Source organism: Xyrauchen texanus, chromosome 30, assembly GCF_025860055.1.
Source record: "Xyrauchen texanus isolate HMW12.3.18 chromosome 30, RBS_HiC_50CHRs, whole genome shotgun sequence".
NCBI classification, from domain to species: Eukaryota; Metazoa; Chordata; class Actinopteri; order Cypriniformes; family Catostomidae; genus Xyrauchen; species Xyrauchen texanus.
The window spans coordinates 29,384,171-29,402,435 of NC_068305.1; the positions used below are offsets into that span (position 1 = coordinate 29,384,171).

Here is an 18,265-nt window from a genome sequence, read left to right on the forward strand (position 1 = left end):
GATAATGCACCATGTCACAAAGCTCGAATCATTTCAAATTGGTTTCTTGAACATGACAATGAGTTCACTGTACTAAAATGGCCCCCACAGTCACCAGATCTCAACCCAATAGAGCATCTTTGGGATGTGGTGGAACAGGAGCTTCGTGCCCTGGATGTGCATCCCACAAATCTCCATCAACTGCAAGATGCTATCCTATCAATATGGGCCAACATTTCTAAAGAATGCTTTCAGCACCTTGTTGAATCAATGCCACGTAGAATTAAGGCAGTTCTGAAGGCAAAAGGGGGTCAAACACAGTATTAGTATGGTGTTCCTAATAATCCTTTAGGTGAGATATATATATATATTAGGGCTGTCAATCGATAAATTTTTTTAATTGAATTAATTACATGGTGTCCTGATTAATTAATCACGATTAATCGCATATACAAATATTTGCTGAGAAAGCCCCTCATATAACAATAATTCAATATTTAATGATGAAATAATTATACAGTTATCTTTAAATATTAAAACAAATAAATAAATATATATATATAAAATGAAAAAATATTCAGATAATTCAAATGCATTACATTCTTATGGCAGAAGAGTTAATCATTGATAAGACAAAAAGCGGCTTTAGAATACAATGTATTGTTTACTACCATATTATTGATCATAAGTCAATCATTGGCATACAGTTCACAGTAATCCATTTCACAAGTGAATTTGTCAATCAGTTGGAGATTTATTATGAGGGCTTGTTTAAGGACCTGTCAATGTACACCTACGTCAGACATGCTTGTGTAGCATCTCAGGTGTGTTGCGTCATAAACATAAAATGTTTAGGTCACTGTGTCAAGTTAAATAAAGTTTACGCCTCTCGATGTTAGTGTTGCGGTTGTTTACATGATTAGGTTACCACTCTCAAAGGTCCGCAGAAACGCCACTAAAGACATGGATCATCGCGAAACAAGAAGTCATTGCAGCTCATTGTAATTGCAAGGCAGGGTAAGTTATTTACGCTCGCCTGTAAAGGCTTTGTAATTCGCTTTGCTATCATTACGTATTTTTGTTCAGTTACAGGGGTACAAACTCAAACAAAGAAAAGAAAAAACTATTTTTTAACTTTACAAAGTACGGAAACAGCTAACATTACATAAACATAGCCACATAAGTTGTATTAACTTACCTTTGACCAAGTGCTCACTGCACACATGAGCATTATCCGACTCGGCTTCTCTAAACCGCAGACGCAGGTTGTCCAGCGTTTTTCAGTCAATTTTTTGCATTTTCCCACTTTTGAACAACAACATTTGGTACACAATTAAAAGCTCCTTGTGGTTTCTCTGTTTGGTAGATTTGAGCAACTGTAAACTATGCAAAACATAGGCATTTTGAGTTTGTGATAGTGCTTGTATTCTAATAATCCTATGAAGAAAATCACTTCCTGCCCTCCATCTGCATTTCGCGCCACACCAACGCAGTGACGTGATGTCATGTGCAAACAGGCATTGCGATTAATTGCATAAATTTTTTATCAAATTAAATCGCACGTTATTAACGTGTTAAATCAACAGCCCTAATATATATATATATATATATATATATATATATATATATATATATATATATATATATATATATATATACACAGTTTGTTATTATGCAAAGTTTACTTTCAGCCCACTGCCCTCAATCAAGATTTTTGGCCCTTCATACAAAAAGTTTGGGCACCTCTGGCCTAGGCTATGCACTGCCAGCCAATCTCTACCTGGGAACGGTCGCACTCAAACCTATTTTAAACTTAAATTATAAACTTGTATGCTCATTTAAAGAGTTACTGCTCATATCAAGCATTTCTAATAAAGGGTTAGTTGACCCAAAAAGGGAAATTCCCTCATCATTTACTCACCCTCATGCCATCCAAAATGTCTGTTATTTGGAGGTTTTATAGAAAATGTCTCAGCTCTGTTAGTCCATTCAATGCAAGTGAATTGTGATTGATATTTTGAAGCTCCAAAACCCACATAAAGGCAGCATAAAAGTTATCCATATGACTCCAGTGGTTAAATACATTTCTTCAGAAGTGATTTGATAATTGAGGGTGAGAAAAAGATCAAGATTTATGTCCTTTTTTACTATAAATTGTAAATCTACTTTCACATTCTTCCTCTTTGGTTTTGTGGTGATTCACATTATTTGTGCTTTCCCCACTTACAGGGCAGGGAGAATTTACAGTAAAAAAGGACTTAAATATTTATATTAAAAATAAGTTGTTTCTGAAGACATGAATTTAACCACTGGAATTGTATGGATTACTTTTACTTTACGCTGTCTTTATGTGCATATTGTACCTTTAAAGTTTTGGTCAACATTCACTTGCATTGTATGGACTGAGATATTCTTCTAAAAATCTTTGATTGTTTTCAGCAGAAAGAAACACACCTGGGATGGCATGAGGGTGAGTAAATAATCTTTTAATTTTTGGGTTAACTATGAAGCCCAAATTTGCTTAAAAATAGTTGGATGGAAACTCAGCAATTGTCTGACTGATATGTAAAGTGGCCAACCACAGTTTGTTTAGATTTATTGTGCCGTTTAGAACCACAATAATAAATTGGTGAGCTGAAATACAATTATAAATTATATAGAAAATGCGGATCAGATTTTCTGTTGTGAATAAGTTCTCACATATTATTATCACAAGTATGGGCTTGGGCTGTGTTTGTAATGGAATAATGGCCTAGTACTGCTTACTGCACAGTACTGTATACTGCCAGTATTTTAACAGTTTTTAAGTAAGGTGAATTTAGGTAAACTGGACATCTTTTTGACAATTATGGAAATGTAAATTAATATTTTATGAATATTTTGCAGTTTAATTGAAGTTTGTATCTTAAACTGTTTGGCAGTACAATCAAATATGAGTCACGAAAACTGTATTAAAAATGACAGTTAATTACTATCCGGTTCATTCATCACACTGAAAATGGATGGTCAAATCAAGTCCATTGAATTGTGGCATACAGTATTCCAATGTGCTGTTTTATACTTCACATTTTGGCAAATGTATTAGGCCATCTGGGTATTGTATGCATACAGAATTGTACCTACTATGCAAAGTATACCTAAATACAGCTGAAATGATAAGAGTAGTATGCTATTCCAAACACAGCTAAGCAGTCTGACGTCCAAGAGTGAACCAAGATTGACCATCATAATGGGGGCAAACTGAACAGACTTGAACTCAAATAGGACACAACTAACAGTTTGGATGTGGAATAAATGTTTACTAAGGGCTCTACCATCGAAGCACACTGAACAAAGGCTTTTGTGAGTATTCAATCAATCACTTTTAAGACGTTTATTTCCCAGTCCTATTCAGTAATCAGCAAAACTTAAAATCAAACAAATCCCAATCATGTGAATCAGTCAGTTACTTTAGCGCCTTAATCTCAACCATATGGCCAAACTCTTGGCCTCTGCTCTCAGCTACCGGGCACCGTTAGACCCGAGACACACTGAGACTCCTCACTCCCACCGAAACGGATACACTCGAGTTTTACACAGTGATTAATCACACAAACAGACACGCTATGCTGAACATGCCCCCTGATCACCTCCACAGCGGCAGCCGGGCCGAAAGGAGGCGGCCCGGTCGACACAGAGGCCACTTTGTGCAGGGAACACAAGCGATTGTTGGTCTGGGCGACAGGGTCCAGTTGTGCACATGAAAGTGCACATTGTGAGGCTGTTTTGACAACCTCGTCGAGAGACTCTGAGGATTTCCTGTTCGGCAGACTACTGCCGCTAAACGGTTATACAATCTGTCACAAAACCATTTCTCCTGGAAGTTCATAGGTGTTGTGGACAAAAAGCGCCATCTACTTGGGGTTTACAGGTAGTGCAATGAATTGTGGAAAGGAGAGAATGATAGGCAATTGTTTTCAAATGGAGGTGTTTAAAGTAGGAAAAGGCACAGACAACAATTTAGTTGGCATGGGTTAAAAGTATGTATTGTTTGCCAAGTAGGCCCCAAGCTTACCGTTTCTGAGAGCACCATGCCAATCATAAATCTAACTCCACTGTCAAAAAGAGCTGTCCTTGTTTTTATGAGGTATGGGGTATGACTTCGCACTGTTAGTCTGGACGGTCAAGGACTTCTTTATGGCGGAAGTCAACCAGCTCATCTTTTGAATGTGCAGGCATGTTTCTAGCTATAAGCTGTAAAAGCGGCCGCTAAGAACCCTAGAGCCACAAGGGGCCCCACACAGCAAGGTTAGTTTGTTTAATGCTGTTTTATTTTTAAATATACTAAAGGTGCGAATAAAACTCAGGCCAAAGCCCTTCTGGGATGGAAGCCTACAAGGTTAACATAGATTAGCGTAACACGGCTGTTCCATAGACATTATCTGGCTGTACAACACTGGCGAGGAGATAAGAGACCGTTCTTTTTGAATGGATGTCTATGGAGGCGATGCTTCACAACGCTGAATAAACCACTTTTGTGAAGAAACAGCTCATCATTTAATGAGTTAACCGACTGTCTGCTAAACTTCAACATGTTTCACACTTGACTCGAGGGAACTATGTGTGAAGTTTATTATGATAAACTTGCATATATATATATATATATATATATATATATATATATATATATATAGACAGGTCCTTCTCAAAAAATTAGCATATTGTGATAAAGTTCATTATTTTCCATAATGTAATGATAAAAATTAAACTTTCATATATTTTAGATTCATTGCACACCAACTGAAATATTTCAGGTCTTAATATTGTTTTAATATTGATGATTTTGGCATACAGCTCATGAAAACCCAAAATTCCTATCTCAAAAAATTAGCATATCATGAAAAGGGTCTCTAAACGAGCTATTAACCTAATCATCTGAATCAACTAATTAACTCTAAACACCTGCAAAAGATTCCTGAGGCTTTTAAAAACTCCCAGCCTGTTTCATTACTCAAAACCGCAATCATGGGTAAGACTGCCGACCTGACTGCTGTCCAGAAGGCCATCATTGACACCCTCAAGCAAGAGGGTAAGACACAGAAAGAAATTTCTGAACAAATAGGCTGTTCCCAGAGTGCTGTATCAAGGCACCTCAGTGGGAAGTCTGTGGGAAGGAAAAAGTGTGGCAAAAAACGCTGCACAACGAGAAGAGGTGACCGGACCCTGAGGAAGATTGTGGAGAAGGACCGATTCCAGACCTTGGGGGACCTGCGGAAGCAGTGGACTGGGTTTGGAGTAGAAACATCCAGAGCCACCGTGCACAGGCCTGTGCAGGAAATGGGCTACAGGTGCCGCATTCACCAGGTCAAGCCACTTTTGAACCAGTGGCTACAGAGAAGCAGCACTGGACTGTTGCTCAGTGGTCCAAAGTACTTTTTTCGGATGAAAGCAAATTTTGCATGTCATTCGGAAATCAAGGTGCCAGAGTCTGGAGGAAGCCTGGGGAGAAGGAAATGACAATGCCTGAAGTCCAGTGTCAAGTACCCACAGTCAGTGATGGTCTGGGGTGCCATGTCAGCTGCTGGTGTTGGTCCACTGTGTTTTATCAAGGGCAGGGTCAATGCAGTTAGCTATCAGGAGATTTTGGAGCACTTCATGCTTCCATCTACTGAAAAGCTTTATGGAGATGAAGATTTCATTTTTCAGCACGACCTGGTACCTGCTCACAGTGCCAAAACCACTGGTAAATGGTTTACTGACCATGGTATTACTGTGCTCAATTGGCCTGCCAACTCTCCTGACCTGAACCCCATAGAGAATCTGTGGGATATTGTGAAGAGAAAGTTGAGAGACGCAAGACCCAACACTCTGGATGAGCTTAAGGCCGCTATCGAAGCATCCTGGGCCTCCATAACACCTCAGCAGTGCCACAGGCTGATTGCCTCCATGCCATGCCGCATTGAAGCAGTCATTTCTGCAAAAGGATTCCCGACCAAGTATTGAGTGCATAACTGAACATAATTATTTGAAGGTTGATTTTTTTTTTTTTTTTTTTTTTTTGTATTAAAAACACTTCTTTTATTGGTCGGATGAAATATGCTAATTTTTTGAGATAGGAATTTTGGGTTTTCATGAGCTGTATGCCAAAATCATCAGTATTAAAACAATAAAAGACCTGAAATATTTCAGTTGGTGTGCAATGAATCTAAAATATATGAAAGTTTAATTTTGATCATTACATTATGGAAAATAATGACCTTTATCACAATATGCTAATTTTTTGAGAAGGACCTGTATGTATATGTGTGTGTGTATGAGAAGTCACAGACGATTTTATGACCGGGAGGTGTCAGTTTACGGCTCACTGCATTCATCTGTGTATCATCAGCAAACTGTCGTAAAATGCTAGTTGAAGTTACATTCGTTACGCTCTCTCCAAAAACAGAACCGCAAAGGTTATCTTAGTGCTACAACACTGGATTGTGAAAAATAGGGAGATTCTTATTTTATTTTTTTGTATGGGAAAACCTGGTTGTGCCTAGTCCAGCTGAACCCCATTATGAATGCAGTTTCATGGATTTGGGGATCTAGTAACTAAGGGGGCAAATATTTTTCACAATCCCAGTTGCTATTGGATAACTTTCTTGCTTCAATAAATAACATTAGCATTTTAAAACTGTATTTTGTCAGATTGCCTTTGTTTTATGTTAGATATTGTTTTATTTAGTATGAGATACACAAAAACAAAAGAAATCAGGATGGGGGCAAAACCCATGTAATCTGGCAAAAAGGACGGTATAAATAAATAATACACAAGTTTTAACATAAGAAAGAATGCAAGTTTTTTAATAAAAATAAGTTTCACATTTCTGCTTTTAAACTTACCGAAAATTTGCCCAATTTCTTCCATTGTAAGTCCCTCACTGTCTAACCTAGAATTGGCTAGCCTACCGTTTTTTGTTTAAAAGGAGGGACCAATCGAAATTACTTTTTGTGGTAGGCCAATCAACATTATGCCACAAATGCTGTCGATTAAGATTAATTTGTATTGAACCCGGAATATTCCTTTAACCAAAGCTATAGTCTTTACAGCAGGGAGAGTCAAACATATCATTTACATTTATTCATTTGGCAGACGCTTTTATCCAAAGCGACTTACAGTGCACTTATTACACAGGGACAATCCCCCCTTCTGATTAACAGTTATGTGCTTTAGCCCACTACACCACCACCATATCAGTTTAAGCATCACATTTGCCTACAGTCACTTCTTAATGGGAAGTATTTTTCTAAAGGTCCTGATCTGACCTTAATCACTCAATGGCTGGGTGGCTTCACATCAAAAGGCACATATGTAGAAACTCCATTGGCATCCTAACTAGTTTGATGCGCACTGGCAGTGCAACATGCCAACGGGAACACCAATAATCCTCAAAACAACTAAATAAAATGCCGCTTAAGTGAGCACAGACACCCACACACGAAGAGTGAGACACTCACTTCAGTCCATGCGGTGATGTTGGCAGAGTGAGTCTTCTTTGAGGAACTGCCAGTAGCTTTTGGATTTGACTGGCGTCGGATGGGGATGAGCTGAACACTGGGAGTGTTTGTGTGGCTTGATTTGTCACGGTTACATTTCTAATTAAAAGGCACGTAGAGATAGATTCTCTGTGCGCCGTGCCAGGACCCTGCAATAGCAGGTGCGTCTTGCTTATGTAGGCATCAGTGGGGATTTCTTTAAGGCTGCAAGGGAAGCTCAGCTTCCCCTATAATGTCAAAAAAATAATGGTCAAATATGGACTATTGTGTAAACAATTTATTGACTAAAAATGCGTTAGAACACGTTAGAAAAAATTTGAATATCATGCAAAAGTTCAGTAATTTCAGTAATTCAACTTAAAAGGTGAAACTAATATATTATATAGACTCATTACAAGCAAAGTAAGATATTTCAAGCCTTTATTTGATATAATTTTGATGATTATGGCTTATAGCTTATGAAAACCCCAAATTCAGAATCTCAGAAAATTAGAATATTGTGAAAAGGTTCAGTATTGTAGGCTCAAAGTGTCACACTCTAATCAGCTAAACACCTGCAAAGGGTTCCTGAGCCTTTAAATGGTCTCTCAGTCTGGTTCAGTTGAATTCACAATCATGGGGAAGACTGCTGACCTGACAGTTGTGCAGAAAACCATCATTGACACCCTCCACAAGGAGGGAAAGCCTCAAAAGGTAATTGCAAAAGAAGTTGGATGTTCTCAAAGTGCTGTATCAAAGCACATTAATAGAAAGTTAAGTGGAAGGGAAAAGTGTGGAAGAAAAAGGTGCACAAGCAGCAGGGATGACCGTAGCCTGGAGAGGATTGTAAGGAAAAGGCCATTCAAATGTGTGGGGAGCTTCACAAGGAGTGGACTGAGGCTGGAGTTACTGCATCAAGAGCCACCACACACAGACGGGTCCTGGACATGGGCTTCAAATGTCAAACGCCTTACCTGGGCTAAAGAAAAAAGAACTGGTCTGTTGCTCAGTGGTCCAAAGTCCTCTTTTCTGATGAGAGCAAATTTTGCATCTCATTTGGAAACCAAGGTCCCAGAGTCTGGAGGAAGAATGGAGAGGCACACAATCCAAGATGCTTGAAGTCCAGTGTGAAGTTTCCACAGTCTGTGTTGGTTTGGGGAGCCATGTCATCGGCTGGTGTTGGTCCACTGTGCTTTATTAAGTCCAGAGTCAACGCAGCCGCCTACCGGGACATTTTAGAGCACTTCATGCTTCCTTCAGCAGACAAGCTTTATGGAGATGCTGACTTCATTTTCCAGCAGGACTTGGCACCTGCCCACACTGCCAAAAGTACCAAAACCTGGTTCAATGACCATGGTATTACTGTGCTTGATTGGCCAGGAAACTCGCTTGACCTGAACCCCATAGAGAATCTATGGGGCATTGCCAAGAGAAAGATGAGAGACATGAGACCAAACAATGCAGAAGAGCTGAAGGCCGCTATTGAAGCATCTTGGTCTTCCATAACACCTCAGCAGTGCCACAGGCTGATAGCATCCATGCCACGCCGCATTGAGGCAGTAATTAATGCAAAAGGGGCCCAAACCAAGTACTGAGTACATATGCATGATTATACTTTTCAGAGGGCCGACATTTCTGTATTTAAAATCCTTTTTTTATTGATTTCATGTAATATTCTAATTTTCTGAGATTCTGAATTTGAGGTTTTCATAAGCTGTAAGCCATAATCATCAAAATTATATCAAATAAAGGCTTGAAATATCTTACTTTGCTTGTAATGAGTCTATATAATATATTAGTTTCACCTTTTAAGTTGAATTACTGAAATTACTGAACTTTTGCAAGATATTCTAATTTTTCGAGTTTCACCTGTATAGCAGGTCGGCTGACTCGATTTACTTCTCATACATTCCCGTAGCATCAGTGCATTTCCCTGTTGAAGCAGAGCGTCCATTGACTTCAATGTGGCTGCTCTGAACAGTTTTTTTCAGTGCTCCGAAAATAGACGGTCACTGGATAAATGCTGCGATTATGTCCCGCCCACGGACGCTCAGCGTCTCTGGGGGTGAATGAGGAGTGGGCTGGCCCGGACTCCGGGCTTCCGCGTGATGATTGGAGGATCTGTCGAAAGACTGCATCTCCTTTTGATTGACAGCGAATCTGTACTATAAGAAGTCACTGAAGCTATTTCGCGCTCAGTCCCATCGCGGATTTCTCAAGTGTAGTCGAAAGACAAACTGCTGCAACCTATTTCTTTATATTTGTTTGGCGAAATTGCTAGTCAATTTGCATAATACATTTCACACAATTATACACCACATTCCTTGTTTCAGTTTTACCAAGTTTAATATATTTTGTTTTAGAGCGTTCGTTCATTCATTCATTCATACAGTAGGCTAGGCTAGCGTCGTACGGGTGAAACTGCGCACGATGGCAGACGGTGCTAATATTGTCGACCTGATTTTGGCGAAGCCATTTAAAAGTCTTCCTTACGAGGAAAAAATTAGAATTAAACAGCAGGGCAGATCAACACCTAAGATTGATTTAGTGCAAAAAATAGGGTAAATAAGTTTATAATGTAGGTCGAAAATGAACTTCCCCTCTTTGAAAGACCAGCAGCCGCCACTGGTAGGCATAATGTCTCCAAAGAAGCAACATATTGCGTTCAGGCAAAGATGAAGTGAAAAAACATGTGCTTTAAGCACTACATGTTTAAGGAAAATAGAACATGGCATGTTTATCATGTGTATTTCCTGTTAAAGCTGAAAACAAACCAGGATTGTTGTAACTGCCCATTTGCTGATCTGTGACAGCTGAAAATCACTTTCAAGTTTTTGCAAATATAAAATGGATTAAAACTTTTATGACATGCCATCTAAAACCTACAGAGACCTGGTTTTATTTGTGAATAATAACAATAATAAAATAATAGTCTATTTTATCTCAAATGTGTGCTCAGAAAATTATTAAAATATTTTTTCTTGCCTCTTTTGTATGTGTGTAATTGTTTAAGGGATAGTTTAATCAAAAATTTCAATTAATTCATTTACTTAAACTCACATTGTTCCAAACCGATTACTTTCTTCCAAGGGACAGAAAATGTGTTCTAAGAATGTTGTCCTCAGTCACCATTCACTTTCATTGAACGAAAAAAAAAATAGCAGCTAATTTAAGTGAATGACCAACATTTTAACATCTCAATTTGTGTTCCACAGAAGTAAGGTCATATAGGGTTGGGACAATATTAAAATGAGCCATTTTTATGACGGAATTCATTCTTGGGTGAACTAACCTTTTAAGGTGAAGTGTGCCCTCTAGCGGACAAGTCTGTCAGCACCTTTACTCTGACACCAAAATAAACCGTGCATGTGTGTTGCCTTTAATTCCTCTTACATAAAGCTGTGGGCATTCAAGTACAAAGTGAAACAAATGGTAATTCAGAAAATAAAAACTAATATCTTTAATTGTGTTCAGGTTTTTTAGCCAGCCTCAATCAGCAGAGGCAGGATTCTCCATTATTGTATTCAGACTAGTTGACAGGATCAAACTTAATTTCAGTGACAAAATCCCATTTCAAGAGACACTGAGACCAAGGTAGCATGGACAAAATATCAGCACAGTTGACATGATACAGGGAACCAGCACAACCGTCAGATATCTACTACAGCAAAGATCTTTTTAATGGTCCCAAATATACCAAACAACTAAGAGTACACTCATGTAAAAGAAAAATGAAGATATGACAAAAATCAATCACATCTAGAGTTCCACTCAATCTTTAATCAAGACGGGCTTACAAATTTTCCAAAAATCTGCAGTTTTGAAGGGCAACAAAAAGGTAAAACTATCCCCCCCCTCCCCCACCCCCCACAATTGAGGTTTTAAAAACCTGTTCAAGTGCGACTGAAAACGTCCTGAACATTTAAAGGCAGGTCTCTTATGTCGTTTAAAAAAAATGAGAGGAGAAGAACAGAATAAGAAAACGAGGGAACTGCTGGCTTTGAAAGAGGAAGAACTTCCCTTGCTGAGCCACAAGAACAATGGTGACATCAAACAACGATGACCCAGACCTCTTTGCTCCCTAATGTCCCGTCTGGACCGAGAAACTCAAATAAGGAAAAAAATCATCAAGAGAAAAAGGGCAACAGAAAAAGGCATAGAGGAAGGAGAGAAAGAAATGGAGATGGAGTCAGCAAAGGTAAGTGGTGGTTGTGGATTGGCTGGCCCAGCTGGGTCATGTGAGGTCCTTCCCTGAGAGGGGGGCAGTGTGTCTGGTCCAAGCCTGGGACGCTTTGTGGGGCACCAATTTTGAGTGTCTGTAAGTGAGTGCAAGGTCTTTTTTTTTTTACCCCCCTGTACTTTTAGCTTTGTTGAAATACACTTTTTATTCAATCCTTTGTTATTTGTCCAAACCAGTTTTATATTTTCTCTCTGTCCTCCAAGTCTTTCTTGCTCTCTCTCGGACTGGCACTTCCACAAACTCCACATGGAAACATTCACTTTTTCATTCTGTGACTGAATCTTCTCCGTCTCTTGCTCTCCCTTTCTCCGTTCCTCACATGGCGCCCCATGGACTCCTGCGGGGGGCTGCATTCATTCATTTATCCATTCATTTGTGTATTCATTCATTTATTTTCAGTTTTGAGTTCTAGGCTGAGCACTGCAATAGTCTCTGGATAAGGCTCCCTTTGAGCATGTCCATGCTGATTGAAGAAGGGAGTGCTTTAGGAGCTCAGCTTGGATTTTTTGGACAGCGGAGGACTTTCTTCTTTAATATCTGCATCTTCATCATCTTCATCCTCTTCATCATCATCGGGATAATCCACCAAACCCACCACACCTCCCTGCAATAGGAGAGAGATGTAATCAAAAACAAGTAAACAGTAATAAATCGATTTTTATGGCATTTTTTCAATGTAATATTAAAGTTTCTGTGCACTGATTTTCTTTTTGGAGCCTCAATATCAAGTTGCCTAACCTTAGTGGTTACAGCTGCCATTGGGGGGGAACTCCGGGCTCCTGTCCCGGGAGAGCTTGGCGAACCAGGTGAACCAGGGTGGAGGGATGCGGTTGGGGGAGAGGACAGACTGGCCTTAGGGGAACTGGAGAAAGAGAGTTTCAAACTGGGGCTCTGCCGTCCAGAGAGGCTTGTCTTCCCTGTCAACAACTCTTTCTCCTCTGACTCTTTGACTTTAAGAGAGGGGGAAAAAACAAGTAAACTAATTGCAAAGCAATTTGATGAGGATAAGTGTCCACAATATAAAGTAAACTCTCCAAGCACTTTATTAGGAACACCTGTACACCTACTTATTCATGCGATTATCTTATCAGCCAATAATGTGGCAGCAGTGCAATGCATAAAATTGTGCAGATATGGGTCAGGAGCGTCAGTTAATGTTTACACCATTCATCAGAATTTGAGTATTTCTGTAACTGCTGATCTCCTGGAATTTTCACGTATAACAGTCTCTACAATTTACTCAGAATGGGTGTTTTTTGTTTTTGTCACCAATGAGCAGCAGTACGGAAACAACTTGTTGATGAGAGGTCAACGGAAAATGGCCAGACTGGTTCGAGCTAATTGGAAGGCTACAGTAACTCAGATAACCATTCTGTACAATTGTATAGAGCAGAATACAATCTCAGAATGCACATTGAACCTAGAGGCGGATAGCCTACAACAGCAGAAGACCATGTTGGGCACTTTATTAAGACCATAGTGTTATATATTTATATGTATATTCTTGCAAAAAATAAAGGATCATAATGAGTTGTCATCCACGTCATTGCGGATGCATGCACAAATCACATACGTTTCTTCCTCTCCATGAACTTGCTGATGGGATCCATCAGGTCCTCGTCATTCTTCATCTTATCCGAGGGCGGCACCACAGCTTCACCATCCTCCAAGTCTTCCTCATCCGTGTTAAACCACATCTCCTCCTCGTCTTCCAGCGTCCGTGCGTCCCTGCGAAAGCGGTGATTTCTCAGAATCGACCGCATACTGGTGACAAACATAGACACACAACCAACGTTCATCAAAATGTACATGCATTTGAAAGTAACATGGCATTTTGATAAGAGATTTTGTAAATTTGAGAATCCATATTTATCAATATTGGTTTGAACATCCACTATGGCACTGATTCACTAAGATCCCAAATAATGGGTTCCAATTTGCTTGTGCACGACGTGGTCATAATGCGGCCAATTTACAAACTGCAAATAACTACGTTCAAATATGTTGGACCCGCCCTCCAAAAGGTTTTGCATGTGGTAACTGCATCAAATGCACACTCACTAAAAGTAAGACTCATTCAATATGCCATTTATAAGGTCTATATGATATCATGATAAAACACCTGCTTTTTAACAAATGTAAGAGTAGCTACAGTTGAAGTCAGAAGTTTACATACACCTAAGCCAAATAAATTTAAACTCCTGACATTTAATCGAAGAAAACATTCCCTGTCTTAGGTCAGTTAGGACCTTTGCTTTATTTTTAAGAATGTGAAATGTCAGAATAATAGTAGAGAGAATTATTTATTTCAGCTTTTACATCTTTCATCACATTCCCAGTGGGTCAAAAGTTTACGTACACTTTGATATGTGTGTTGGTATCATTGCCTTTAAATTTACATTTACATTTATGCATTTGGCAGACGCTTTTATCCAAAGCGACTTACAGAGCCCTTATTACAGGGACAATCCCCCCGGAGCAACCTGGAGTTAAGTCCTTGCTCAAGGACCCAATGGTGGTGGCTGTGGGGATCGAACCAGCGACCTTCTGATTAACAGTTTACCAGTTATGTGGTTTAGACCACTACACCACCACCACTCCAAATTGTTTAACTTGGGTCAAACATTTTGCGAAGCCTTCCTCAAGCTTGTCATAAAAAGTTGCTGGAATTTTGGCCCATTCCTCCAGACAGAGCTGTTGTAACTCAGTCAGGTTTGTAGGCCGTACACGCTTTTTCAGTTCTGTCCACAAATTTTCTTTTGGATTGAGGTCAGGGCTTTGTGATGGCCTCTCCAATACTTTGACTTTGTTGTCCTTGAGCCACTTTGCAGGTATGCTTGGATCCTTGTCCATTTGGAATACCCACTTGTGACAGAGCTTGAACTTCCTGGCTGATATCTTGAGATGTTGCTTCAATACATCATTTTCCTTCCTCATGATTCCATTTATTTTGTTAAGTGCACCTGTCCCTCCTGCAGCAAAGCAGCCCCACAATATGATGCTGCCACCATGCTTCACGGTTTGGGATGGTGATCTTTGGCTTGCAAGCTTCACCCTTCATCCTCCAAACATAATGATAGTCATTATGGCCAAACAGTTCTATTTTTGTTTTATCAGACAAGAGGATTTTTCTCCAAAAAGTAAGATTGTTACTTGCAAACTGTAGTCTAGTCTGGCTTTTTTATGGCAGTTTTGGAGCAGTGGCTTCTTCCTTGCAGAGCAATACTAAATGTGACGTCAAGACCCTGCAGATCACTGATTGGTCAATTACTCATGTCATGCACAATGTAGATGTCTTAAACAACTTGTCAAAACTAGTTTGGTAATAATACATCTGTGGAGTGTTTAAAAAAATAGTTTTAATGACTTCAACCTAAATGTATGTAAACTTCAGACTTGAACTGTAGTTTATAAGAATATCAGTGTATGACACTTCTCTCGAAATGTTTCAGAACAATTGTGGAACAGAGGATGAAATCAGCTCATTAATGCATTGCACCACTGATGTATAATAAAATGAAATCTGTATTTCAAACTGCAAATATCTTGATCATGGTAAAAGTTAGCTGCATGCGAGAGAGACACAGAAGCTGCACGGGAGAAAACCAGTGCTCCCTGCTTGTTTCGGAGCACCAAGACACAGTAACTGTTTGGCCTAGCCATGCCTACTGGTCCACTTTGAGCACTGGAGTATATTTTAAATTGTTTAAAATATTTCACAATATTTCACCAGTTAAAAGCAGTATTTAAACCAAAGAAATTCCACAATTTGCTCATAAATTGTTGGTATTTTTCTGTTTGTCTTATTTATAGTTATATCAGTTATGTTATCTGTTTTGATTTAGAGTTCTAAAGTAACCATTTTGAATAACAGCATGCTGCACAGTGCGAATCAGATTAACATCTGCCTTTCATTCATATTGGGGGTATTTACACTTGGCCACTTGCATTTTCACAGATCGCACAGCTATCTGATCCTGAAAAGACCAGGTGCAAATACCCTCTGAAATGCATTCGAGGCGGATTGCAATCCGATTGCTCAAACCACTTTAGGATGCATTCCAGACGAAACTGGTCAAGTGTAAATGCATCTGGCTGTTCAAGATATGTAAACGTTACTCCACTCAAACTACATCAGCATAGGGAAAACGCAAAATATAACAGCTGCTAGAGTATTTGCATAGGGCTCGCATCGCGCAATAAATAACAAATTAAGCCACAGATGCACGTTGTAGGAAAGATAAGACTTTATTTCTTCATTTATTTGATGCAGATCGCTGAAGAAACTGAAACTAAACTCTAGCAATGAGCACAGCCATGTTATTGCATGAAGTGAGGGAATTGAAGATCGGATTCATATCCATTTGGCGTAGACACATTGATGTGGTCAAGTGTAAATGGAATGTGCCTTTTCAATCAGATAAACCAATCAGTAAAAATGCATGATGTGACCAAGTGTAAATAGACCCATTGATTTGGTCTTGCAGTTTCAGTTTCTGAAATGATTTACTCGATAAATCAATTTACCAATAAATTAATTTGAATTGATACACCCTTTCTTTTGCGTATATTGGAGGTACAAACTGCATATTCATTAGGTCAAACCTGAATAAACTGACATGCTGAACTATCTTGCGCAATCCTCAGAACACAGCATTACTATATCAATTCTGAAATGTTTTGAGCATGCCATCAAGTTTGCAGTTTTTATACATGCATAAGTAATCAAGTACTCTTTCTGCCCCAGAGCCTACTGCGGTTAACTTGTAAAGCTGTTAAAAAAGCAACGAATTGTCTTCATTTGTATTTTTTGTTATTATTTTTAATCTATTTCTAATCATTGCTGTTTTGTATTGTTTTTTATCCCTGACTGTTTACTAGTCTTGAATAATTACTTAACTAGAAACCATTCTTCCATATTTAACAAAGTAGTGTTGTTATTTGTTGTGGTTTTGAAGCTGGTATTGAGAATCATAAAATTTCACTATGGACTACTGAAATTTTGATATTGTGATATATATAGCCATTAATGTACATGGTAGATCTTACTGCAATAACACAATGAAAAAGATCTCATTCCATAGAAGTGTTAGCATCCCTGCTGTTAATGATAGCTTTAATGGTGGCTTGCTTTTATTTGACTACCATATATAACAAAATAATTACATATGACAATAGCATCCTCTCCAATGCAATGCAGTTAATATAATATATAATAATATAATAAATATATTATTCTAAATAAATATAATTTTTGTATTCAGATAATTAAAATGCATTACATTCTTGTAAGCAGAAGAGTTAATCATTGATAAGACAATAAGCGGCTTTAGAATACAATGTATTGTTTACTACCATATTATTGATCATAAGTCAATCATTGGCATACAGTTCACAGTAATCCATTTCACAAGTGAATTTGTCAATCAGTTGGAGATTTATTATGAGGGCATGTTTAAGAGCCCATCAATTTACACCTGCGTCAGACATGCTTGTGTAGCGTCTCAGGTGCGTTGTCATAAACATAAAATGTTTAGGTCACTGTTTAGGTCTTTTTTGTTTTATTATTATAGCATATGGTTCATTTTAATTTTTTCCCAAAAGAAAAGCATAGTTTGTCGTTCCCTTTTCTCCAAAGTTCTCTTTAATCGTTCTTGGTAATGTTTGTGAATAAAACAAAATATACATTTCACGTACTCGTCAACCTTATCAAATTTAACATGCATCTTAATTTATGAGTAATCAGGTACTCGTTTTTGGTGAGCTAGAGAACTCAACTACAAAATTACTTGAAAATGCCCATCCCTAGTTTATAAACACAAACATTGCTTTATTATTTACAGTCACTTAATGCATTATTACTGATCGGATTGCTATCTGATTAAAAGAGGACATTCCATTTATACTAGTCACATCAATGTGTCTCTGCCAAACAGATATATAGTGCCATCTTTAATGGGAATGACAAACGAGGCTGTGTGGGATAGACTTACCATTTCTTCAATGGCATGAGCGGTATAAAGCTGTATAAAGCTCCTAGATCACATCTGATTTTCAACAACTCATGTTGTCTGGAGTTCTTTGTATACTGAATGTTCTTACACAGATATTTTATGAATGTTTTGTCGCCAGCATGAATAAGGTCTATATGCAAATACATTTTTTTGGAATTTGGCATTCCAAAATTGGGGAGAAATGGGGAGAAAGTAAAAAAATATATATAATAAAATAAATAAAAAACAAAGCAGATGTACTTTATTGATTTTCCAACAGCATTAAATCTGATGAGCATGACGTTTAACAACAACAACAACAAAAAGACAACAATAATAGCCTAGTAATAATAATTTTTAGTTTCAATAATGTCCTTTCGTCATTGTAAAGCGCATTTCACAGGAGTTGAGGCCTCAATGCTCCACTCAATGGCACAGTCAACCGAACCGGTGCTTTGCCCTTCCACATGACAAGCATTGCAGAAAGCGTCACGGAGGGGCAAATTTACAAGCTAGCCACGCAAGCGGGAGATGTGCACAATAAACATTGAAACAT

General features: G+C 38.5%; 1 protein-coding gene across 1 annotated transcript in view; it reads right to left on the bottom strand.

Annotated features, from left to right (window-relative positions):
- Nucleotides 1-10,916: 10,916 nt before the first annotated feature.
- LOC127623853 (serine/threonine-protein phosphatase 4 regulatory subunit 3-like) overlaps nucleotides 10,917-18,265 on the bottom strand; it is a 33,473-nt gene continuing 26,124 nt past the window's right edge. The window contains exons 13-15 of the mRNA XM_052098419.1: nucleotides 13,290-13,480; nucleotides 12,455-12,666; nucleotides 10,917-12,320 (exon numbers count right to left, since the gene is read on the bottom strand). Coding sequence (XP_051954379.1) covers nucleotides 12,201-12,320; nucleotides 12,455-12,666; nucleotides 13,290-13,480 — 523 coding nt within the window. The 3' untranslated portion in view covers nucleotides 10,917-12,200. The remainder of the gene's footprint in view (nucleotides 12,321-12,454; nucleotides 12,667-13,289; nucleotides 13,481-18,265) is intronic.